This window comes from Streptopelia decaocto, assembly GCF_964273445.1.
Source record: "Streptopelia decaocto genome assembly, chromosome: 1".
Taxonomy (NCBI): domain Eukaryota; kingdom Metazoa; phylum Chordata; class Aves; order Columbiformes; family Columbidae; genus Streptopelia; species Streptopelia decaocto.
In genome coordinates this window covers 64,282,616-64,309,390 of record NC_138663.1, presented here as the reverse complement: position 1 = coordinate 64,309,390, position 26,775 = coordinate 64,282,616, and the positions used below count along the sequence as shown (strand labels likewise).

The 26,775-nt window shown below is 42.5% G+C and overlaps 3 protein-coding genes across 3 annotated transcripts; all 3 read left to right on the top strand.

Annotated features, from left to right (window-relative positions):
• On the top strand, positions 1–6,693 carry PEX26 (peroxisomal biogenesis factor 26). Its single transcript, XM_082076139.1, has 5 exons — positions 1–369; positions 1,659–1,799; positions 2,163–2,476; positions 3,210–3,356; positions 3,871–6,693. Exons 1-5 carry the CDS (start codon positions 209–211, stop codon positions 3,972–3,974), a joined length of 867 nt encoding a protein of 288 aa, XP_081932265.1. The 5' UTR covers positions 1–208; the 3' UTR covers positions 3,975–6,693.
• LOC309453040 (tubulin alpha-2 chain-like) lies at positions 4,522–25,807 on the top strand. The gene is made up of 6 exons (XM_082076137.1): positions 4,522–4,660; positions 20,367–20,657; positions 21,990–22,203; positions 23,002–23,150; positions 23,545–24,225; positions 24,974–25,807. Exons 2-6 carry the CDS (start codon positions 20,655–20,657, stop codon positions 25,262–25,264), a joined length of 1,338 nt encoding a protein of 445 aa, XP_081932263.1. The 5' UTR covers positions 4,522–4,660; positions 20,367–20,654; the 3' UTR covers positions 25,265–25,807.
• LOC309453042 (tubulin alpha-2 chain-like) lies at positions 4,601–12,697 on the top strand. The gene is made up of 6 exons (XM_082076138.1): positions 4,601–4,660; positions 7,406–7,696; positions 9,029–9,242; positions 10,041–10,189; positions 10,583–11,263; positions 12,012–12,697. Exons 2-6 carry the CDS (start codon positions 7,694–7,696, stop codon positions 12,300–12,302), a joined length of 1,338 nt encoding a protein of 445 aa, XP_081932264.1. The 5' UTR covers positions 4,601–4,660; positions 7,406–7,693; the 3' UTR covers positions 12,303–12,697.
• Positions 25,808–26,775: the final 968 nt, after the last annotated feature.

The window sequence follows — 26,775 nt, the reverse complement described above, 5'->3', positions numbered from 1 at the left end:
GCGCGGGGGTTCCTTCCCGGCCGTCCGGAACCGTGGGAGGCCGCGCTGCTGCCGCTGCCTGCCCGAGCGGAGCCGAGCTCCGGGGAGGGCGGTGGCGGCGCGGGGGGCGGTGGCGGCTCTGGAGCCGGAGCCGGGCGGGCGGCAGGCGGCGGGGCGCGGGGAGGGTGGCAGCGGCAGTAGCCCTCCCGGTAGCCCTCCCGCCGCCGCCATGAGGAGCGAGCCTCTGGCCTGGTCCCCGGTCTCGGCCACGGCGGCCTCGCTGCTGGAGGAGGCGGCGGACCTGCTGGTGTTGCACCGGGACTTCGCCGCCGCCCTGGAGAAGTGTGAGGCGGGCTGCGACAGCCTGGGCCCCGGGACCGGCCCCGAGAGGTGCGAGCGGGTGTCGGGCCTGCGGAGCGGGGACGGGGCGGCGCTGCGGGGCGGCTCGGTGTCGCATCACAGTCGGGCTGGCTACATACCCGTCTGCACTGCCTGTCGTTTTACCTTATTTTAATAGAAAGGCTTTTGTGTTGTTTTTTTTTTTGTTGTTGTGTGGTTGGGTTTTTTTGAGGAGGGTTAGGAACCTCTTAGGTTTGAATGCAAATATTACAATATTAATATACTATTATAATATAATTAAGAATATTATAGTATAATTAATATTAGGTCCAGAGAGGTTCCCCTTCCCCTCTACTCTGCCCTGGTGAGATCTCATCTGGAATATTGTGTCCAGTTCTGGGCCCTTCAGTTCAGGAAGGACAGGGAACTGCTGGAGAGAGTCCAGCGCAGGGCAACAAAGGTGATGAAGGGAGTGGAGCATCTCCCTATGAGGAAAGGCTGAGGGAGCTGGGGCTCTTTAGCTCGGAGGAGAGGAGACTGAGGGGTGACCTTATTAATGTTTAAAAATAAATAAAGGGTGAGTGTCAAGAGGATGGAGCCAGGCTCTTCTCAGTGACAACTGATGATAGGACAAGGGGTAATGGGTTCAAACTGGAATACAAGAGGTTCCACTTAAATTTGAGAAGAAACTTCTTCTCAGTGAGGGTGCCAGAGCACTGGAACAGGCTGCCCAGGGAGGTTGTGGAGTCTCCTTCTCTGGAGACATTCAAAACCCGCCTGGACGCCTTCCTGTGTGACCTCACCTAGGTGTTCCTGCTCTGGCAGGGGGATTGGACTAGATGATCTTTCGAGGTCCCTTCCAATCCCTAACATTCTGTGATTATCTGTGTGAATGGCAGTAGCACCAGTGGCTCTTGCCATGGTTTTTCTAGCTTTTTTCTTTATTATCTAAATTAATGGAGGGTAGCGCTTGTTGCTAAAAAGCTAGTTTAAAACCTGGCTTGGCTTTGGCTGCTAGCTGAGAACAGCCTGTCTGTATTTACGTGTTTCGTGTGAAGGAATCTGTGCCTGTTTGAAGGCAGCAAGGTAAGTCTAGTAGCCTTCCCAGCGCCCTTCTAGAGATACAGACTCTGTGCATCTTTTTGGGGGGTTGAATGTGCCTTTTTTGGGGGGTTTAGGGGTAGAGGGTAAGGGAAAGGAGGGGAAGCGGCTGTCAGAGAGCTGTAAAGTACTAAGGCTGGGATGGAGCTGACTGTACCAAGGCTGGGATGCAGCTGGAAGGGATGTGAGGGGCAGTGTGGTTGTAAGAAGTGCTTATTTAGTTGTCTCTTCATTGCCAGTTCTGCAGAAGTGAAATGCTCCCTTTGTGTTGTGGGAATTCAGGCGCTGGCTGAGATGAACCGGTGGAGAGAAGTTCTGCCTTGGGTCCTACAGTATTACCATGTCCCTGAACATCTGCCTCCAAAAGTTCTTGAGCTGTGGTGAGTTTTTCTCTGTGGCTGTCACAGGGTTCATGTTAGGTTTAATAGCAGGCCAGACTTGAATATTGCATGATATTTTCACTTTGCACGGTGTAGGTGAGGATGAAACCAGGAAGAGGCCTGTTCTCAACATGTGTGTGCTGGAGCAAGCCTGCAGATTGCTTTATGATGATAAAGTACAAAAGGAGTGATGCCAAGAAAGTAACAGCAGTAGCTGCACCTATTGTCTGCCTCAGAAATCTGTGTTTCAAGTGCAGACCATGATACATGCCTTGATGATAGTTGCCTGCGGGTAGTAACTGTCAGTGACCTCAACTTTTACAAAGATTTAGCGTTTTCTAATATTTCTATCTTATATTTTAGTATCCTGTTATACAGCAAAGTGAGAGAGCCCCAGGTGATGCTGGAGGTTTGCAGTAGCTGGCTGAGACACCAGCCCAACAAGAGCCTCCCAGAGTATGGTGCATTGCTGGAGCTCCACTTGTTGCACGTGTTGCTGCCGCTTGGCCGGTTTGAGGGGGCAGAAGAGCTTGTACGCAGCTGTGATGCTTTTGACAGTGAGCAGCAACTAGCGTTTCTTGGGACCATTTGTGAAAGCCGATGCCAGTGGACTCAACGGGAAGAGGTGCACTCGGCTGCTGAAGAGAAGCAAGAGGCTGCAACAGAAACTATTTTGGGTAAGCTTTCCCTCTGGTATTTGTGCTCCTCTTCATTTTTATAATATTGTTTCAGGTTAGTTGGTCCCTTACTAACAAAGGGTAGCAAGTGTAAACTGTGTATTAAGAATATTGTCATGACAAACCAGCCATGAGGAAGTCCTATTGTGTATCATGGAAGGGAACAGAGGACTTGGTGATCTATTTGCTGACAATTACGAAGCGTATTTAGTCTCAGACAATGTCAAGAGATGAGAATTATTTTCCAGGTTCAAAAGCACTTCAGAATAAATGTTTTTTTGTTTTTTGTTTTTTTAAAGTTACAAAAGGGAAACTACAACTACATAGTGATCCTTTAAGGGTACATTTTGTTGTCTCTGTGTACTCTCTGCTTCGTCTCCCCTTACAGTTGAGCCCATATAGAGCAATGCATGTTTGGCACTTCAAGTACTGCTGCTTCTCCAGAACAGTAAATCACTTGGTGTTATCTCACAGGAGAGAAGCTGGCACTGCTGTGGTATAAGATCATATTATACTAAAGTAGATGCCTAAGAAAAAGGTATAATATAATTAATTGCATTACAAAATTGTACTGGTTCCCTATTATAAAAAAAAACCCAAACAACCCACCTCTCACGCTATCAAACTAAGAAGAATCTTACCTTAGTATCTTAGTTTCTTATTGTCTGTATCTATGCGATTACTTTGCTTTGCTTTACTTTGCCCTGACTGCCTGTCTGTTTTTGTATTCTAGGTGCTCTGTCCCAAAAGCTCCTGACGATGTTGACATTGCTACGTAGAGCACTGAGGTCCATGTCAAGCCATTTCTATTTACTTCCTTACAAAAAGATGCTCTTGGCTACTTTTCTGCTTTACCTGGTGGTGGTGAGATTAGACCCAGGTACGGTATTAAGATTTCCAACTTTTTTAATTCCATTATGGTTACAGAGAAGATAATAGCTTCTTTTAATAGATGTAATTTGTGTAAATGTTTTATCTTTGAGAGACACAAAAACTGCATGGCTAGGAATGTACCGTCAGGCTTGTTTCTAGTGTTTCTAGTTGCAATTCATATAGAAAGATGTAGCTCTACAGAAGGCACTTTTCTTAAAACCATTACTCCACCCTCAGCTCTTTCCAACGAACAAGGTACAGACTGTGCGAGGCAGGCTGAGCTGTCCTAGACTCAGCCTCTACCTCAGTCAACTTGAGGTACTATGAGGTGAATGAAATACTGAAGGCTTGCAAGGGATGGGAGCGATGCCTCAAGCGAACGCCCAAGCACTGAACCAAACGGAAGACAACTAGGTTTCGATTAACTCTAGTTGGGTTTAGTTCGTTCTTAATATGTGCAGCGTATCTTAGTTTTGCCTTTTATAATGAAAGGCTCTTTTGCTTTTTGCTTTGTTCTGCAGCTTCTCCGACATCACTGCCGTTCATTTACAAACTGGTCCAGCTCTTTCGACAGGCTTGGGCAGCTGTATTTTCTCCCGTCCATAGGCGTCCAGTTCAAAACTAAGTATATACTGTCACAGGATATGTTTTTCTCTGCTGCTGTAAAAGTGTCAGCTTGTCTGGAGGATGTCATCAAGCTCTTCAAGGATTGCTGAAATCAGTGCCCTAACTGAGATGACCACCTGTGAACTCCTGTGTGGTGATACCTTCGTTTCTTCTGCTGGGGAATGGTGGTATATGAATTTTGAAACCACACCAAGTATTCCTGATGTTTTGGTTGGCTCTATTGCATTGTTCTGTTCAACACCAGGGGAAAGCCACTCCTTCCATAATCTGCAACTGAATAAGAATCCTCCTTTTCAAACACTTTGCTTTGGATGTAACTCTTGCGTGAGGGTTGTATAGCCAGTTATGAACTATGGAAGAAGGTTTCATCCTTGCCAAATGCTTGGCAGTTCTCTGAACAAGTGAAATAATGTTCTTGGAGGCATGACTGTAAAAGGGAATGGATTTAGGACAAACGTGGAAGAAAAACTCTGGAGAAAGTGAAGCCTGTTGCATTTTGAAGGCCATGGTTTCTCTTGTGACTGATGCCTCCTTACACAGTCACTCTTGATTTTAATAATATTTAAGACAAAGCCAAGGTGGTGGGCCACAAAGGCTGTTTTGCTGCACCTACTCTTCTTAAATGCAAATTACAGCACTTTGTTCTTGCCTGATGCATAGTAATTTTAGGAGCATGTGGTGGTGGTAAGGATATAGATTTATTTTTTTAAGCTATATTCTAAAATTCTAGTTGAACAACTGAAGTTGTTGCATTGTTTTACTCTTTCCCTACCTCTTGCTTTGTTTATGTAGATGTCAAAAAGTCTCCATGTGTTTAGAATTGTCCCCCCTGCTCCCAGCATCTAAAGACATGGGTTATATGGGAGCCATTTATCAATGCTCAATCTTCAGAACAAAAGTTTATTAATAGGTAGAAAGATATACTTCTCTGTGATTCCAAAACCTTCCCCAGATCTGCGGCAAGAAAATTGTTGTCTTTGCAGAATATCTGTCACCAGACTGACCCCATTTCCAACCTCTTGAGGCAGAAATTGGAGGTTTGGGGTAGAACACTAACTTCTTCTCTGTCTGTCCACCTATCATCAATTGACAAAGGGTAGATTCTAAAGGAGAGAGCACTGACCTAATTAGATATTGCTTTCACTGAAGTAAACTGCTTTATGCTGGAGAGGACAAATGAAAGAGAAGGAGCCCACCATCCCAGCGTCTGTGCCAAAAGGGTGCAGGCTGACTGACATCAGTCGAAACTACAAAATGTTGAACAAAGCAGCCTTTTTGGTGGGCAAATTCTATCCAACACACCAAACCTGTGAAAAGTGGCCAGCAGAGATGCCAGTATGGTGTCTTACAACAGTAGCCCCCTTCAGGTTGTGCCTTTGTCTCTTGCAGTGGCCACACACAGAGGCAGTGGCTATTTCTGTGTTCTTCACACAACAGCAGCCTGGTGGTGCCTTCAAATTGTGTGCGATCTGTTGCTTTACTGTCTACCGAGACATTTTGAAAACAGTCTGCATCTTCACTGCTAAAAATAGTTCTATTTCTTCTTGAATTATCCCAATAGAGAAATATTCTATTATTTGTGCCAGATAAAATGCAGCAGGCCATTCATGAATGCAGTAATGACCTTGCCTGGTTGTCTCAAAACAAAAACCAAAACAAGCCCATATCCCTCCACAAATTTTTTGTCTCTGCTAGGACTCTACAGCAGGATAAGTAGCACATAATGCTTTGCCGTATTAAAGAGTTATTTCTTACATAATCTGCTCACATAGGGAAGAGCTGCTCTTTATATTGCTGGATGGTTCTCATGATCCAACTATAGGTGCAGTTAACAACTCTGCAACCAACAGTTGATGGCAAACCAGGTAGAATAAAACACAGGAGCTCTGTCTGGTGTTGAACTCTTTCAAGAAATGACTAGGTTGTGTCTACTGGCCCCTTACTTTGTAAGGCCTCACTTTAAATACTTCGTGAGCCCGTTAGTGAAATAGAAAACTTCACTCTGAAGTCAGGCCAAGTTCTCACCAAATTGACCATTTAGGTAACAATATTTTTTTTCTCTAGTTTTCTATTAACCTTTTTAGTTATATGGTGGAGGTGCAATTTTGGAAGTTGGGACCAGTGGTCTGAGCAGGCCATACATTCTGTTTAGAATGCTGTTAAATGTCACAGCCACTCATTTACCAGGACTTAAACATCCAAGTTTAAGTGTAGGTCGGTAACCTTCACTTTTGTGTACTACTGATTATATATTTGTATTGTATTTAATTCATCATGAGAGGGCAGGAAGGCAGAAACAAGCTCTCCCTAGGGTTTTTTTCAATTAATACTAAAACTGCAGTATTTATTTTTCACAATAAAGTGACTACTGATTTTGTAGAGTTGCTTATTTGTTCTGTGATTAAGTATATGAAAACTTTTGCATTTAATGTATTGATACTCTACAGTTTTCAAATAATTTCTGGAAATGTTTCACTACATGCTCTCATTGTACAGGCATATTTGAATTAAGTAGAGTACTTGGTCAGCGTGAATCTGATGAGATCTAATCAACTGATGATGTTGGTAGGGTGTAAGCCTGCATTTTCATATGAGTTCAAGGAGTGGTAATTAATTTAACTGAAAGATCCAGTTCTTTTTTGTGTGTGTCTTTGTGTACCTTAGGATGGCCAAGACCAGAATACTACCAAGAATAAAGTACCTGATATTTATCTTTAGCTGTGTATTTTCTCCGCACTCTCATTATATCATGGAGGGAAAAGACAGCCATGGGGATCCTACCTCTGAAGCCTTGTCAGAGAGAATGTGTGTGTGTGTGCCAGGCGTTTGTGAACTTTTTTGTTAGTATCTCCAGGAAAGAGAGCAAATTCTAGTTCTTCTTTTTTGCTTTGCCATCTTCTTCCTAGATGCAAAACATTCGTATTGGCCCATATAGTAGGCAGCTGAATGGCTGAAAAGCAGTTGTCTATCATCAGATGAACCAAGGTCACAAAGATAGGAATGGCTGGCAGAAAGGCAAGGTTTGGTGCCTTTGTAGCAGGACACAAGAAGATAATCCCATGTACCTTGTCCACAGATGATCGAATAGTCAAGTGGAATTCTTGCAGTTCAAGCCGTTCCCCAACTCAATCAGTGGAATTTAGGCAAGTTAACTCCATGTCCACCATTCATCTACAGTCGCCTTTGTCAGAAGAAACGCCATTTAAAAATGACGCCACCTTTTGGAAGTGTGAATGAAGACATTCTGAAAGGGTGAAATAATCTTTTAAATGAGTTATCAGTAGCATATTCACCAGTTGTTAGAGTTTTAAGGAAGGAAACTGGTCATTCGTGAAGACATTCTGTGGGTGTTAAAATTCTGGTTATTAATATCAATTGTAATTTTCTTTCTTCTTTTTTTTTTTTTTTTTTTTTCCCTTTTAAACCAAGGTTTAGTTTGGAAAGTTAACTGGGAAGACTTGCTTAAGAACAGGCTCGAGGGCTGGGTCCTGCAGGTGGGTGCAAGCAGGCTGCTGGTGTCACAGGTGAGGAGCTGGAATGGGCCGGTTGCCTGGGAGGGATTGTGACCTCTCCTGCCTGCGCTGTGATGCTGCGGGGCCCCTGCCAGCGAGGTGCAGATCAGCAGCCACCTTGCACCAGGCTGCTTAGACAACAGTAGGAACATCAGTAACCAAAGCTGCTGCTGCCGGTCAAGAAAGGAAGCACACAGAAGAAACCATGGTAAGAAGAGAAGCAGATTGTTTTATGAGATAATGAGCAAGGAGTTTGGCCCTCTGTTTCCCCCTAGTCAGGTCAAGATGTGAGTGAAGGCAGGAAGGCCGAAGTGACTTTTTTTGCTTCATTTTGGGGGCAACAAATGTTGCTCACAGTGTACAAAGTATTGTATTGGCTTCTTGGTAAACAAATTTGGAGTCCAACATGTACTGCTACGTTTGTGTTAATAAATTTGTTGTAAGTGAAGTCACATGCAGGCAAAGAAGGTTGGGGTTGGCACTTGTATTTCCTTTTTGGGTAGAAGCTACTCTGGATGTGCTTTGAATACAGTGTGTTGAACCCTCTATTAATGGCCTTTTCCTACTAAATTGTATTAAAACTAAGAACAAAGAAATGTGGACATTTCCCTGGATACTCCATAAGACAGGATGGGAATCCTGCCTAAAGATTCATATTCAAATATAGCATGTCCAACAAGAATGTTTTTGAGACAACTCTTTAAATTCACAGTACTTGGGATCCTGCATAGCAATCTACAGGAGGAGACGTGCTGCTTTTTCTTTTAGAATATGATACTATATTTTGTGTTTCAGATTTCTATTACTAGACTAGGTACTTGACACAGTAATGAACACTTTAGAAACTGGTTATTGACTGAACACCCATGATTACAGAAGCCTACGTATGAGAAGAATTTCTCAGGAGATTAATTTAATCTAACATGTAAAGAGTACCAAGTCCTCTTGAGTATCAAGTTAGCTCTTCACATGTTAAATTGAGTTAAAAGTACCCAGAGAATGGGCTGAAACAGTGGTTGAAATTAATTAAAGTACTAAAGGCACTTTAATTCGAGTTCCTTTCATTTCTACAAACCTGTTCTCCACCTGTCCCACACACATTCAACAGCAGTTCAACAGATCAGAAGATACTTTGTTACCTTTGCTTTATCTAGATATCAATAAGTCAGTCTTCTCCCAGATAACTGGACTTGGCTCATACCCCTTAGCTGGGACCTACTGTTCTTTATTGTGTGTACCTATACACAGTTTTTCTATCTATATGGGCTTATGTGCACTTACACGTAGATCCCCTGTGCTGTACACCATGTGCAGGCATGGCTGCATATCTGTAGCTGTTGTCATTATTGCTTCTCTCTACGCACAGCAAAATATTTTTCTTCCTATTTGCAGATAAGTGTCAGAATATTTTCCAGTAATCCCAGTCTTGTGGAAAATTTTGTAATCAGTGGTTGATTTGGGGTTTCAAGGAAGATCAGCTTGTAGAGACTGAGGATATTCCCTGTTTCGTCTCACTGTTTCCCTTGTCTCGTCCTCCCAGCGTGAGTGCATCTCTGTTCACATTGGCCAAGCTGGAGTTCAAATTGGCAACGCGTGTTGGGAACTCTTCTGTCTGGAGCACGGTATTCAGCCAAACGGCACTTTCAGCGACCAACCCAACCCTGATGACTCTTTTGCCACATTCTTCAGAGAGACAAGTGCTAGAAAATACGTGCCCCGGGCTATTATGGTGGACTTGGAGCAAACCGTAATAGGTCAGTATAGAACTAATATTGGAAAACAGAAATTAATTAACTCTTCTGGGTGCCAAAGTTCAGATTGCTGAATAGCAGGACAATGCCCTGTCCATTAGGGATGATCCCAAAATGCAGGCAAAATGGACAGATTTGAAGTTTTTAATACCAGATATTACTGAAAGCTCTGTTACTCTCGATGAAAAGATGAAAACTGGACTGCATGCTGTCATGGGTGCTCTACTAATCATTAATAAAATCAAAAGTTCACTGTTGCTTAAACCTCCGCTAGTTATGAGTACAATTTAGCTTTCTTAAAGAAATTCCTTTCTGGTCTTTTTTTTTTTTGTGATGTTGTTTTTCCTTTGCTAACAGATGGAAAATGCTTTCCTCCACATTCAAATGTAAAAGACAAGCACGAAGAATCAGACAACAGAAGTGCCCTGACAGATTTTCAGGGGAAACCACTGTTTTGCTCTTGCAAATCTCCTCTTTTTCCAGTCGTTGTCCTGAAGGTTCTAATGGATCTTCATCTGATTAGTATATAGAGCTGAAATTTTACCACAGCACGGCACAGCCCTCCTGTGATGAATGAATTCATTTGTATAACACAGCAGCTTACACTTAGCGCAGAGTCCACTTCTTTTTTCAGTACTCAGAACATCTCAGAATATACTCCTTACCTCTGTACTTTGTTTTTCAACATACAGATCTTCCATAGCATTTTGTGCCAACATAACATGCTCCATTTGTTTTGCAAACACTACCAGCCTTGGTGAATTATCTCTTCCAAGCTTACGCTTTTTCTCTCTTGTTCAGATGAAGTGCGGACTGGCACCTACCGGCAGCTTTTCCATCCAGAACAGCTCATCAGTGGAAAAGAAGATGCAGCCAATAATTTTGCACGTGGCCACTACACCATCGGCAAAGACAAAATTGACAAGACGTTAGATCGTATCCGCAAGATGGTATGCACTATTACATTGAAAGCAAGACCTTAGGAGAGTGGGAGGGGAAATAAACACCACATACTTATTTTTTTTGATAGTGGCTCTTGTTTTGTATTTACTATTGTCATTGGCTCAGAACAGAAAAATGCAGGACCTGGTTTTCATATGAATGAAAGACTTAAATGGAAAACCTTGAATATTGCTACAGCATTATTATTGTAAGAAAAACATCAATATTGCTCTATTGATACACTAGCCTGGCATTTACAGGGGAAAAGAGACAATGAGAATTTTCTGGGAAAACTGCTGACTTTTGTGTTGTGCACTGGGTGTGGGTGTTGCTCGCTCTGTCCGAGGGTGTAATTTCAAGATATGTTCGCTTATTCTTTCACTTCTCCTGTTGGCTTCCAGGCTGATGCCTGTTCTGGGCTGCAAGGATTCCTGATCTTCCACAGCTTTGGTGGGGGCACCGGCTCTGGCTTTACCTCCTTGCTGATGGAACGCCTCTCCATGGATTATGGAAAGAAGTCCAAACTGCAGTTTGCCATCTACCCAGCTCCTCAGGTCTCCACCGCTGTGGTGGAGCCCTACAATTCCATCCTGAACACACACACCACCCTGGAGCATTCAGACTGCGCATTCATGGTGGATAATGAGGCCATCTACGATATCTGCTGTCAAAACCTGGACATCGAGCGTCCCACTTACACTAACCTCAACCGCCTGATCAGCCAGATTGTCTCCTCCATCACCGCCTCGCTGCGCTTTGACGGTGCCCTCAATGTGGATCTGCCAGAGTTTCAGACAAACCTGGTGCCCTACCCACGCATCCACTTCCCCTTAGTGACCTACGCCCCCATCATCTCCTCTGACAGAGCATTTCACGAGCAGCTCTCGGTGGCTGAAATCACCAGCGCCTGCTTTGAGCCCAACAACCAGATGGTGAAGTGTGACCCAAAACAAGGGAAGTACATGGCCTGTTGCTTGCTCTACCGTGGTGACGTAGTCCCCAAAGACATCAACTTAGCAATTACTGCCATCAAGACCAACAGATCTGTCCAGTTTGTTGACTGGTGTCCAACAGGCTTCAAGGTGAGTACAGCTGTTGTGAATTTCTCTTTAATGTTTAAAGGACAAGTTCAGTCTAGCAGAAAACTTGTACCTAAAGTTCTAATCTTGCATGTTTTCCACTTGTAAGAAGAAACATAAGAAAGGTATGTATATATAAAACGTGCCTTTTTTCCTTTGGACAACACATTGACATAGACTACGAAATATTTAAATAAATGGGAACATATACAGTATTGCTATTTTCAGTAACAGGAGAATGTCAACCCCATAAGACTTTAAATAAATTGCATTTTGGAAGAAAGATCAATGCAAGGTCTATACTCTGAAGACACTGAGACACTTGAGAGTGTCCTTCATGAGATTTTAAAAAACAAACCAACCAAAGAAAAAATCCCCAAAGTTATCAGTGCTGTATTGTAGGCAAGTGAAACATTTCTACATCTCCACAGAGAGAGATTTTTTTCCTTGTCCCAAATTTTCCCATGCCTACGTCAGTATATTTGTATGAGTTTTTCTTCATTTAGAGTCCAGTTCTGGTTGTTTTCCCCTCTTTGTTTTTTTACCTTGAGTGAGGGTAAAGCATTGACTTGCGCACAGAAAAATAGCTTGAATGGCATTAGACTTAACACTGATGTGATTTTGGTTTTTCCCTACCTCTTTTCCTCCCCCCACCAATGGTTTTACAATTTCCTTACCCTATTTATTGTTTAATTTTGTCCTTTTCTCATAACTCTTTTTATTCCTCCATGTTTTCTATTGACATTTGCAGGTTGGGATCAACTATCAGCCTCCTACAGTTTCACCAGGAGGAGATCTAGCCCAAGTTCAGCGAGCAGTCTGCATGCTGAGCAACACCACGGCCATTGCAGATGCCTGGGCAAGGCTGGACCACAAGTTTGATCAGCTGTACGCCAAGAGAGCTTTTGTGCACTGGTATGTGACGGAGGGCATGGAGGAAGAAGAATTCTCAGAGGCCCGAGAGGACCTGGCTGTCCTGGAGAAAGACTACGAAGAAGTGGGAACTGACTCATATGAAGAAAATGATGGAGAGGAATCTTAAAGTTCACTCTGGCCTTTCCAGTGCATAAGATTGCGTCTATGTCTCTTTTTTGTGTGTGTGTGTGTGTATGGGGCTGCATTTCTTCTTGGTGCTCACACACCTAATCCATTGCTATCTTAGTAGACTGTAAACAGGATGAGTTATCCACTATGAGGTCACAAGGCAGTCAGTAAATGTAGGATATATGACCAGCTAATCATTAGTCACTTTGCCTCAGAGGGTAACAGGCTTCATACTGTAAGAGTTTCATACTGTATGAGGTTCAACAAGGCCAAGTGCTGGGTCCTGCACTTGGGTCACAACGATCCCAGGCAGCGCTACAGGTTTGAGGAAGAGTGACTGGAGACCTGCCTGGCGGAAAAGGACCTGGGGGTGTTGATTGACAGCCAGCTGAATATGAGCCAGCAGTGCGCCCAGGTGGCCAAAAAGGCCAACAGCACCCTGGCTTGTATCAGGAATAGTGTGTCCAGCAGGACTAGAGAAGTGCTTGTGCCACTGTACTCGGTGCTGGTGAGGCCCCGCCTTGAATCCCATGTTCAGTTTTGGGCCTGTCGTGGTTGAGACGGAGAAACGACATAGACCAAGTTCTTCCAGGATGAAAGTAGTAGATGCCATTTATTGCCACAAGTGCATTTTTACACAGTTTTACCAATTCATGTGTCTCTTCACTATTGGTTACAAGTAACAGCACTAACATCTCATTGGTTAATTTTTCTATCATCCATGTTATTCTTCTATCCCCTTCCCTCTCACGGGTACATCTCTCCTCTCTCCGGATACTCCTTTACTCCCATCCTTCTCAAGGGTAAATCTTAATATCTTCAAGGCTGATCTCTACTCCCATATTTTCTGTCAAGGATTCCACAGACCCGCTGCAGTTTCCCACAATTCCCCCTTTTTGTATTTGTGCTAAAAATGCTGCCCTCATTGTCCGCTGCAGGGCCCTTTGCAGCAGAGAAATCATGCATGGCAACATTAGTAACACAACCACAACAATCATCAAAACGATCAGTCCTGTTTTCACTACTGATAACAACCATCCTAAAAACCCTCAACCACTAAGCAATTTATTTAACAAATCCCATCAAAATCTTCACACCCATGTCCTTGAGCTAATAACAAAAAATCTATCGCGGCCCTACTCTGCCATGTGGCATGTCTTACTGAATCTACATCTAACAAAAGTCCACTTAAAGCCTTTGAAGTTCTGTTAGTTTGCTTAACTAGCCAGCATCCTAATTTTCTAAAATATTTAAAGCTTTTAGCTGTGCCAACACCAGATACAAGAGATCCTGAAACCTTAACCTTGATCCCCAAAAATTTACATTATCATCACATTTTGACTCATATACACGCAAAAAATGTTTTTCTCGTCTTGCTCTTCTGTGATCTATTATCATAGATACATTGGGCGTTAAGAGAGTTAGTAGTCCCAAAATACACAGTCCTCCAACAGCATTAGGAGGAATTCCTGGTCAGGCTCTATCTCCACAGATCAAGAATACACCATACAGGAGGTTTTGGGGTCGCTGTCCCACATTATCAATGACATCCCTTGGATTCCTCTGTGAGGCATTACACCATCGAGTTTTATTTCTATAGTCACCAAGGATAGCATTAACATTTTGCAGTTTTATCCATTCATGTTCTTGTATATTGTTCTGATACTTTTCACAAACCGGCTGGATATAAGCATCCATGGGCATAGATGCCAGCAATTCCAGTTCCTGTGGTTCAAGATCTGCTTCCGGGAGGCAATTAATCCAAAGTGCCATGTTAGTATTATTACAGTTTGTTGCAATGCCTTTGCACCGACCACTATTTTGAAACAGTTGTGTGATGCTGCTGTAGTCATCAAGGGGGATGACAACCAAGCATGTGTGGAACGGGTTTTCCGGAGATATCGTAGTTAGGCATATAGAGTCCTGGTCAGTCATGTTGGCTAAAGTAATCCACATGTTAGTCTTTGTCTGTGCAGGCATCCAAAACACAGCAGCTGCAACAATCATTGTCAGGAAGATAACACAGGTTTCACGTTTCGTGCCAGCAACCGTTGCGGCCCTTGATCTGTAAAGACACAAGCATAACCTCTCCCCCAGGTTATCAATTGATGTGGCCTTTTCCATTGACTAGTGATTTGACCATAACTAATGTAGGTTCTTTCTGATTTAGCATGGTTTTGGGTCACACTTGCAAAGTATTTCATCACATACAATGCTTTTGACAATTGGTTTTGTGGTGTTTTCCCTACTTCTCCCCCCTTTTTGTTTTAAAAAAAAACCAAACCAAAACAAAAGCACAGTTCAGAATCAGATACGTGCGTTGGACCTTGACTACGTACTCAGAATCACAAATCAAATTTAGAGGTTCCTCCTTGAAAAGCTCTAAGTAATGTAAAGCTGGGGCAAGTTCTGCTAATTGAGTTGAACCTTCAATAATTTTTACAGAATGATGCCAATTGTTATCTTCATGCCAAACCACTACAGCTTTATGAGACTTTCCAGAACCATCAGCAAAAACTGTGCAAATATGTAGGATCAGACCAGACACACGTATGGTCTGTGACCTGATGTTAAAGACTTGCAGGTTCTGCAGTAATTTACATTTTACATTTATGCGTGCCAAAAGCTGTAGATTACAAATAAAAAAATCAAAATTAAATTTCACAAATGGTACATATATGACAAAAGGATCATGGCCTATTGAAACTTAAATTCATTCCCTGCTTTTCTTGATCAGAGTAACAATCAGTGTATCAGTCTGCTAGCAATCTCATCATACTGTCCCACAATAGCCACAGGTTGTTTCTATGTTGTAGCTATAAATAGACAAATCTGCAAGTCCAATCGAATGCAGCCAGCCTGTAAGGTTGTCATAAATTTATTCCTCAAAGTTTCCAACTCCATTTTGGCTGTCATATTTATTGGATATTGTTTTCCCTTACCAGATCGAAGTCCTGTTTCAGATCTATCAGTGTAGTATTTGCTTTATCAAAACATTGGCTGTTAATACTAGTGGAAATACAGCATTTGAAATTTCCTTGGAGATTTCTCACTTGCAGCAAGCAGATCTGCGCCATCCAAGCAGCTTCTTGTAGGCCATGCAACTAAACAGAATTCTCAGAAAACGTTATTTGAGCTTACAATTTACTTAACAAATCTCAACCTAAGAGAGGTATAGGAGTTTCTAACAACTATAAGAATTCATGTATTTAAACTTTGTTCCAAATTTGGCATTCCATTGGTCTCAAAAAATGGCCTTTCTTTCGTTCTCTCTCATGACCTCAAAAACTAGCATGGTGAATTTACTAAGAAGTCACTTACAACTAGTTACCACAGAATAAGTCTATTAACAAATTTTTGATTTAATTTTCCAGTTTCATTAGAACTATGGATCCACTGGTGATGCCTTTAAATTTCACCCTCAGACTCCTTCATGTAGTATTACAGCTCTCTAGCAGTAACATTGCTTGGGGGAGGGGCGCGGGGGGGAATAAAACTTCCCTCTCGCCCCCATCTGAGATGGCAAGACGTCCAGCCCAGCATGAAAACACATCAGTTCGAAGTTGACATCAAACCAACCTGGCTCCACTCCACACTCAAATTAGTACCAGCCTGACCCAGAGAAGCACTGAACACTCTGACCCCTCAAAACTGACCAGTGTGAAAAGACTGACTTCAGCAAGGAGGTAAAATTACGAGCTTTTTCCCCAGATGTGCCAAAACCTAGGAAACAAGACAGAAGCAAAAATAAACAACACCAACAACCCCTGATTCAAAGCTGAGAAGCAACACAGTGCCACAACAAGGATGGATGACAATACTTCAGGAAAAAAAAAAAAAAGACAGAGCGGGGGGAGTAAAGCCCCCCTTTCTCTGCTTAGCCGTGGGAAAACAGTTTTTTTCCAATTTTTTTTTTTTTTTTCCTTTCTTCTTCTTTCTCTTCTTGCCACAGTTCAGATATAGCCAAGGCCATGCAGCTGGTATAATCACTGGTACGAAGTGGGAGGCTCTGGCAAACTCCTCAGTTACAATGAGCTGCACACAGGCCTGGGATATTTTGCTCTTTTGTTTTCCCATTTCGTTCCAACCATAATACACTTTATACGCAATTTCAAGTAGCTCAGAAATAGTTACATTCCTTAGCTCCGTTTACCTTTTACAATTTAGAGATGTCAAAAAACAGTATAAACCAGTATAATAAACATAAATCCATTATTCTGTTTTCCTAGATCCAAATCAGTTAATATTCTAGCAACTTTTAAATATAACCTCTTCCAAATTCACATCTATCATAGCACTTTAACAATTTAAATGCTTTTCTAACAATATAAGCAATTATTCTAATGTGTAAGGATGCATCCTAAGGGGAGGCAAGGTGGAATTTTAGCAGTGGAACCGGTTCCCATTTTGTAATTGTCTCCCCAAACAAGATTCTTTTGGTACCAAATATGAATATGCAAACTAAAATACTGAGTTCATATATGAAAACCATATACCAAGTTCAAATATGCAGATGGATCACAGTTACACTAATTTAAGACAATATCTCAATTTTTTGCATTGCACCTTTGGGCCGCTTACTGCTCAGCCAGGTGGAGGTACCTCTGGGTCTCCCTGACCAAATAGGTCAGTGCGCGCTGGAGCCCCATTGGCACCCGCCCCCCCACCGCTGCAGCGAGCTGGACTGGGCAAGGCCTTGTTTTGTTTTGTTTTGTTTTGTTTTTTTAGTGTCTCATCTGGTGCGCTACAGCTGTTATTCCACAACCAGGATTCTTTACATGGTGTGCATATGGAAAAGCCAAATCCACCACACCGAGATGAGACACAGCCTGTCACAGAGTTGCGCAAGTCTGAATGCCGGAATAAAGGTAGCATGCTAGAAAGAAAAATAACAGCTACTACACACAAAATTTTACCATCACATTCACGCAATAAAGAACTAAATTACTTATGATCTTCTGTACTATCACAAAATGCACATTTTGAGTCAATGGATTCTCATGAGTCAACAGACTGTGAACTTATCGTACCATATAACAAAGACCTACCAAAATTGCAACATGCTTAAAGCAATACCCACAAAGAGAACAGGTTAATGAGGAAAGCATCTTGCAGACTTCAGCAAGTTTACTGTGACCTGTGTGTTTTCAGTTAACTCTCTCTCAGCTTGTTGACGTTCAAACCGTTCCAGCTGTAAAACTGTCTGTAATGATCTAGTGATCTCTTGTAGAGATTTATTTTGTCCTGCTCTTCTCACCTTAAAAATAACATTAATTGCAATAAAATTCTATTCTCCGGACACTTTTCCCAATCATTTAACTTAAACAGCAGCCAACACGGATTTCAATATTTAACAAATTCTTCCTTCCTTATAATTCCGAGTGCTTTCTTAAGTTTTAAAATACCTCCCAATACTGATTTTTCAGGAACACAACTGAAAACAATTATTCCTGACCCCATATTGCAAGTAAAAACCTTGAGAAGAGGGAGGGAGGGGTGGAAAACACAGGGCTGCTTGCAGCACGACTGGGAAAAATGGGGAGAAAGTTTTACGGCGCGCTTATACCACAAAGAAACAATTCTAACAACAACCAGTAAACCAATTAACTCACATTCCTGACAAGCTGCTTGATTTTCAGAGAGGCAATACACAGAAACACATAATATGTTCTGTAAAACTGGCAGATAACATGTTGGTAGCAAACATTAGCATTCTCTACTGCTAATTTCAACACCAATGCTTCCTTAGCTTCTAAGTTTTCAACCTGCTTACTGATGGCCTCTTGAAGATGGTCAATAAATTGCATGTAATTCTCATTGGGACCCTGATTAATAGTTGCAAATTATTTGGCTGCTTTGTTGGTTTCAGGCACCTCTCTCATAGCTTGATATGCAAGATCTGTTGACTACCTCAGGATTTCAGAAACTTATCGTATCTGTAGTTGTGGTGTGTCAATTAGTGTCTCTTCCAGGAGTTGTGGGATACCTGCCCCTTTCAACGAATCCCCATCATTCTGTCCTAAATGATCTATAGCTGTTACATTGGATAGGTCTAATTTTGCTTGAGTTTTTCATGGTTCTTATCTGATCTCGGGGCAACACGTACGCATACTTAACTTTTCAAGAAAAATACTTCAAACCCTCATCCTCTTCCGAGTCATCAGATAACACAGACTTGAACGGTGCTGGAGAATCATTAGTAACAGGGGGGTTTGAAACAGTGCACATTCTCGGCAATACTTTCTAGCATCATAATTATTCATATAACCTGAGCCCCCAAGCGCATCCCCTTTCCCGTCACGATCAGCATGACCGCATTGCTGACTGTTGGATTCACTCGCTAATAGCTGATCTGATCTTTCACACAGTTCTTTTGCCCAGTTCTTATCCGGCGACTCCTTCTGCTCTCTTGTAGGAGTTAGAGGGGTAGAAGGCGGTAAAGGCGGACACGAATCAGTAAAAGGACTGATATTACACTTATTTACGACTTTAGCATTCTCAGCTTTCACCAGTTCTTTTGAAAAATTGTCTGATTCCAGTCCTTTGGACTTCTTGATCTCTCTAGAGTCGGGTAATGGTATAGGAGTCCATCCACTCGGTAATTTTCCTCCCTCCGCCCCAGACTACTGTATCATCAGGGGTGCCGACGGCACAACAGGGGATGGAGTGGGGAGGGGGTCAAAAGACACGATCCAGGTAAACTTCACAGTCATTTTTAGGTTTGTTATCAGGCTGCAACGCTGAAAAAATTCTGGCAACGGTAGCTCGCTCAGCCTTAAAGTCTTTTAAGGTGGAAATTATAAGCTTCCATGTAGTCGCTAATGATTTAGTTTCTTCATCATCTCCATTGCTGACCTTATTCCATAATTTCTGCCCTTTATCGTCCCAAAGTTAACGTTTAAAAGCCTTCTCGTTTTCTCCCGGGTAGCCATTAATTCTATACCGAATTAATAGTCTACATATGTTACTTTCTTCCTATTTAAATCCTCTCATAGAGAGAATATGCAGGAGGAGTTTAACTATAGCTTCTTCCTCGAGGAAGTATTTTGCCCCATAACTTCACTTTTCCCTCCTCCTGCTCCCAGCCGCGCACCTTTTCCGGTGATTTCTTCAACAAAATTAATGCGGAATGTCCGTACGCCTCCGCCCGGTTCTCAGTCCAGCTGATCTGCCTCCGGCTGGGCTGCTCCAGGCTTTTCCCCAATCTTAGTGGTACGCCGTTCAGAGTATCACGTCGGGGTCACCATTTGTTGCAGCGATAAAGGACTCAGCAAAACAATTCAATTCAATGTGAATCACGCTAAAGCCATTTATTACAGAAACAAGCCCCCTTATATATGCAACTATATTCTAATCACACGTCCACGCTCCAAGCATGGATTCGCTAAATGAGTATCGTGGGTTGTCCGTGCGCTGGAATCTCACTGATGATACGTCCGATGATTCACGCCACGCCAGGACCCCGCTGATTGAGGAACACCCCTCTTTCTCACAGCAGATTCTGTTCTCAGCTTCTCGAAGCGGCCTTGAGATTCCTTTGAGCCTGACTAATTCAGCAACAGGTCTTTATCTATCAAAACCCCTCCACAGTCTATCATCAGATGAACCAAGGTCACAAAGATAGGAATGGCTGGCAGAAAGACAAGGTTTGGTGCCTTAGTAGCAGGACACAAGAAGATAATCCCATGTACCTTGTCCACAGATGATCAAATAGTCAAGTGGAATTCTTGCAGTTCAACCCGTTCCCCAACTCAATCAGTGGAATTTAGGCAAGTTAACTCCATGTCCACCATTCATCTACAGTCGCCTTTGTCAGAAGAAGCGCCATTTAAAAATGACGCCACCTTTTGAAAGTGTGAATGAAGACATTCTGAAAGACATAAATAATCTTTTAAATGAGTTATCAGTAGCATATTCACCAGTTGTTAGAGTTTTAAGGAAGGAAACTGGTCATTCGTGAAGACATTCTGTGGGTGTTAAAATTCTGGTTATTAATACCAATTGTAATTTTCTTTCTTCTTTTTTTTTTTTTTTTTTTTTTTTTTTTCCCTTTTAAACCAAGGTTTAGCTTGGAAAGTTAACTGGGAAGACTTGCTTAAGAACAGGCTCGAGGGCTGGGTCCTGCAGGTGGGTGCAAGCAGGCTGCTGGTGTCACAGGTGAGGAGCTGGAATGGGCCGGTTGCCTGGGAGGGATTGTGACCTCTCCTGCCTGCGCTGTGATGCTGCGGGGCCCCTGCCAGCGAGGTGCAGATCAGCAGCCACCTTGCACCAGGCTGCTTAGACAACAGTAGGAACATCAGTAACCAAAGCTGCTGCTGCCGGTCAAGAAAGGAAGCACACAGAAGAAACCATGGTAAGAAGAGAAGCAGATTGTTTTATGAGATAATGAGCAAGGAGTTTGGCCCTCTGTTTCCCCCTAGTCAGGTCAAGATGTGAGTGAAGGCAGGAAGGCCGAAGTGACTTTTTTTGCTTCATTTTGGGGGCAACAAATGTTGCTCACAGTGTACAAAGTATTGTATTAGCTTCTTGGTAAACAAATTTGGAGTCCAACATGTACTGCTACGTTTGTGTTAATAAATTTGTTGTAAGTGAAGTCACATGCAGGCAAAGAAGGTTGGGGTTGGAACTTGTATTTCCTTTTTGGGTAGAAGCTACTCTGGATGTGCTTTGAATACAGTGTGTTGAACCCTCTATTAATGGCCTTTTCCTACTAAATTGTATTAAAACTAAGAACAAAGAAATGTGGACATTTCCCTGGATACTCCATAAGACAGGATGGGAATCCTGCCTAAAGATTCATATTCAAATATAGCATGTCCAACAAGAATGTTTTTGAGACAACTCTTTAAATTCACAGTACTTGGGATCCTGCATAGCAATCTGCAGGAGGAGATGTGCTGCTTTTTCTTTTAGAATATGATACTATATTTTGTGTTTCAGATTTCTGTTACTAAACTAGGTACTTGACACAGTAATGAACACTTTAGAAACTGGTTATTGACTGAACACCCATGATTACAGAAGCCTACGTATGAGAAGAATTTCTCAGGAGATTAATTTAATCTAACATGTAAAGAGTACCAAGTCCTCTTGAGTACCAAATTAGCTCTTCACATGTTAAATTGAATTAAAAGTACCCAGAGATTGGGCTGAAACAGTGGTTGAAATTAACTAAAGTACTAAAGGCACTTTAATTCGAGTTCCTTTCATTTCTACAAACCTGTTCTCCACCTGTCCCACACACATTCAACAGCAGTTCAACAGATCAGAAGATACTTTGTTACCTTTGCTTTACCTAGATATCAATAAGTCAGTCTTCTCCCAGATAACTGGACTTGGCTCATACCCCTTAGCTGGGACCTACTGTTCTTTATTGTGTGTACCTATACACAGTTTTTCTATCTATATGGGCTTATGTGCACTTACACGTAGATCCCACGTGCTGTACACCATGTGCAGGCATGGCTGCATATCTGTAGCTGTTGTCATTATTGCTTCTTTCTACGCACAGCAAAATATTTTTCTTCCTATTTGTAGATAAGTGTCAGAATATTTTCCAGTAATCCCAGTCTTGTGGAAAATTTTGTAATCAGTGGTTGATTTGGGGTTTCAAGGAAGATCAGCTTGTAGAGACTGAGGATATTCCCTGTTTCGTCTCACTGTTTCCCTTGTCTCGTCCTCCCAGCGTGAGTGCATCTCTGTTCACATTGGCCAAGCTGGAGTTCAAATTGGCAACGCATGTTGGGAACTCTTCTGTCTGGAGCACGGTATTCAGCCAAACGGCACTTTCAGCGACCAACCCAACCCTGATGACTCTTTTGCCACATTCTTCAGAGAGACAAGTGCTAGAAAATACGTGCCCCGGGCTATTATGGTGGACTTGGAGCAAACCGTAATAGGTCAGTATAGAACTAATATTGGAAAACAGAAATTAATTAACTCTTCTGGGTGCCAAAGTTCAGATTGCTGAATAGCAGGACAATGCCCTGTCCATTAGGGATGATCCCAAAATGCAGGCAAAATGGACAGATTTGAAGTTTTTAATACCAGATATTACTGAAAGCTCTGTTACTCTCGATGAAAAGATGAAAACTGGACTGCATGCTGTCATGGGTGCTCTACTAATCATTAATAAAATCAAAAGTTCACTGTTGCTTAAACCTCCGCTAGTTATGAGTACAATTTAGCTTTCTTAAAGAAATTCCTTTCTGGTCTTTTTTTTTTTTGTGATGTTGTTTTTCCTTTGCTAACAGATGGAAAATGCTTTCCTCCACATTCAAATGTAAGAGACAAGCACGAAGAATCAGACAACAGAAGTGCCCTGACAGATTTTCAGGGGAAACCACTGTTTTGCTCTTGCAAATCTCCTCTTTTTCCAGTCGTTGTCCTGAAGGTTCTAATGGATCTTCATCTGATTAGTATATAGAGCTGAAATTTTACCACAGCATGGCACAGCCCTCCTGTGATGAATGAATTCATTTGTATAACACAGGAGCTTACACTTAGCGCAGAGTCCACTTCTTTTTTCAGTACTCAGAACATCTCAGAATATACTCCTTACCTCTGTACTTTGTTTTTCAACATACAGATCTTCCATAGCATTTTGTGCCAACATAACATGCTCCATTTGTTTTGCAAACACTACCAGCCTTGGTGAATTATCTCTTCCAAGCTTACGCTTTTTCTCTCTTGTTCAGATGAAGTGCGGACTGGCACCTACCGGCAGCTTTTCCATCCAGAACAGCTGATCAGTGGAAAGGAAGATGCAGCCAATAATTTTGCACGTGGCCACTACACCATCGGCAAAGACAAAATTGACAAGACGTTAGATCGTATCCGCAAGATGGTATGCACTATTACATTGAAAGCAAGACCTTAGGAGAGTGGGAGGGGAAATAAACACCACATACTTATTTTTTTTGGATAGTGGCTCTTGTTTTGTATTTACTATTGTCATTGGCTCAGAACAGAAAAATGCAGGACCTGGTTTTCATATGAATGAAAGACTTAAATGGAAAACCTTGAATATTGCTACAGCATTATTATTGTGAGAAAAACATCAATATTGCTCTATTGATACGCTAGCCTGGCATTTACAGGGGAAAAGAGACAATGAGAATTTTCTGGGAAAACTGCTGACTTTTGTGTTGTGCACTGGGTGTGGGTGTTGCTCGCTCTGTCCGAGGGTGTAATTTCAAGATATGTTCACTTATTCTTTCACTTTTCCTGTTGGCTTCCAGGCTGATGCCTGTTCTGGGCTGCAAGGATTCCTGATCTTCCACAGCTTTGGTGGGGGCACCGGCTCTGGCTTTACCTCCTTGCTGATGGAACGCCTCTCCATGGATTATGGAAAGAAGTCCAAACTGCAGTTTGCCATCTACCCAGCTCCTCAGGTCTCCACCGCTGTGGTGGAGCCCTACAATTCCATCCTGAACACACACACCACCCTGGAGCATTCAGACTGCGCATTCATGGTGGATAATGAGGCCATCTACGATATCTGCTGTCAAAACCTGGACATCGAGCGTCCCACTTACACTAACCTCAACCGCCTGATCAGCCAGATTGTCTCCTCCATCACCGCCTCGCTGCGCTTTGACGGTGCCCTCAATGTGGATCTGCCAGAGTTTCAGACAAACCTGGTGCCCTACCCACGCATCCACTTCCCCTTAGTGACCTACGCCCCCATCATCTCCTCTGACAGAGCATTTCACGAGCAGCTCTCGGTGGCTGAAATCACCAGCGCCTGCTTTGAGCCCAACAACCAGATGGTGAAGTGTGACCCAAGACAAGGGAAGTACATGGCCTGTTGCTTGCTCTACCGTGGTGACGTAGTCCCCAAAGACATCAACTTAGCAATTACTGCCATCAAGACCAACAGATCTGTCCAGTTTGTTGACTGGTGTCCAACAGGCTTCAAGGTGAGTACAGCTGTTGTGAATTTCTCTTTAATGTTTAAAGGACAAGTTCAGTCTAGCAGAAAACTTGTACTTAAAGTTCTAATCTTGCATGTTTTCCACTTGTAAGAAGAAACGTAAGAAAGGTATGTGTATATAAAACGTGCCTTTTCTCCTTTGGACAACACATTGACATAGACTACGAAATATTTAAATAAATGGGAACACATACAGTATTGCTATTTTCAGTAACAGGAGAATGTCAACCCCATAAGACTTTAAATAAATTGCATTTTGGAAGAAAGATCAATGCAAGGTCTATACTCTGAAGACACTGAGACACTTGAGAGTGTCCTTCATGAGATTTTAAAAAACAAACCAACCAAAGAAAAAATCCCCAAAGTTATCAGTGCTGTATTGTAGGCAAGTGAAACATTTCTACATCTCCACAGAGAGAGATTTTTTTCCTTGTCCCAAATTTTCCCATGCCTACGTCAGTATATTTGTATGAGTTTTTCTTCATTTAGAGTCCAGTTCTGGTTGTTTTCCCCTCTTTGTTTTTTTACCTTGAGTGAGGGTAAAGCATTGACTTGCGCACAGAAAAATAGCTTGAATGGCATTAGACTTAACACTGATGTGATTTTGGTTTTTCCCTACCTCTTTTCCTCCCCCCGCCAATGGTTTTACAATTTCCTTACCCTATTTATTGTTTAATTTTGTCCTTTTCTCATAACTCTTTTTATTCCTCCATATTTTCTATTGACATTTGCAGGTTGGGATCAACTATCAGCCTCCTACAGTTTCACCAGGAGGAGATCTAGCCCAAGTTCAGCGAGCAGTCTGCATGCTGAGCAACACCACGGCCATTGCAGATGCCTGGGCAAGGCTGGACCACAAGTTTGATCAGCTGTACGCCAAGAGAGCTTTTGTGCACTGGTATGTGACGGAGGGCATGGAGGAAGAAGAATTCTCAGAGGCCCGAGAGGACCTGGCTGTCCTGGAGAAAGACTACGAAGAAGTGGGAACTGACTCATATGAAGAAAATGATGGAGAGGAATCTTAAAGTTCACTCTGGCCTTTCCAGTGCATAAGATTGCGTCTATGTCTCTTTTTTGTGTGTGTGTGTGTGTATGGGGCTGCATTTCTTCTTGGTGCTCACACACCTAATCCATTGCTATCTTAGTAGACTGTAAACAGGATGAGTTATCCACTATGAGGTCACAAGGCAGTCAGTAAATGTAGGATATATGACCAGCTAATCATTAGTCACTTTGCCTCAGAGGGTAACAGGCTTCATACTGTAAGAGTTTCATACTGTATGAGGTTCAACAAGGCCAAGTGCTGGGTCCTGCACTTGGGTCACAACGATCCCAGGCAGCGCTACAGGTTTGAGGAAGAGTGACTGGAGACCTGCCTGGCGGAAAAGGACCTGGGGGTGTTGATTGACAGCCAGCTGAATATGAGCCAGCAGTGTGCCCAGGTGGCCAAAAAGGCCAACAGCATCCTGGCTTGTATCAGGAATAGTGTGTCCAGCAGGACTAGAGAAGTGCTTGTGCCACTGTACTCGGTGCTGGTGAGGCCCCGCCTTGAATCCCATGTTCAGTTTTGGGCCTGTCGTGGTTGAGACGGAGAAACGACATAGACCAAGTTCTTCCAGGATGAAAGTAGTAGATGCCATTTATTGCCACAAGTGCATTTTTATACAGTTTTACCAATTCATGTGTCTCTTCACTATTGGTTACAAGTTACAGCACTAACATCTCATTGGTTAATTTTTCTATCATCCATGTTATTCTTCTATCCCCTTCCCTCTCACGAGTACATCTCTCCTCTCTCCGGATACTCCTTTACTCCCATCCTTCTCAAGGGTAAATCTTAATATCTTCAAGGCTGATCTCTACTTCCATTTATTTAACAAATCCCATCAAAATGTTCACACCCATGTCCTTGAGCTAATAACAAAAAATCTATCGCGGCCCTACTCTGCCATGTGGCATGTCTTACTGAATCTACATCTAACAAAAGTCCACTTAAAGCCTTTGAAGTTCTGTTAGTTTGCTTAACTAGCCAGCATCCTAATTTTCTAAAATATTTAAAGCTTTTAGCTGTGCCAACACCAGATACAAGAGATCCTGAAACCCTTAACCTTGATCCCCAAAAATTTACATTATCATCACATTTTGACTCATATACACGCAAAAAATGTTTTTCTCGTCTTGCTCTTCTGTGATCTATTATCATAGATACATTGGGCGTTAAGAGAGTTAATAGTCCCAAAATACACAGTCCTCCAACAGCATTAGGAGGAATTCCTGGTCAGGCTCTATCTCCACAGATCAAGAATACACCATACAGGAGGTTTTGGGGTCGCTGTCCCACATTATCAATGACATCCCTTGGATTCCTCTGTGAGGCATTACACCATCGAGTTTTATTTCTATAGTCACCAAGGATAGCATTAACATTTTGCAGTTTTATCCATTCATGTTCTTGTATATTGTTCTGATACTTTTCACAAACCGGCTGGATATAAGCATCCATGGGCATAGATGCCAGCAATTCCAGTTCCTGTGG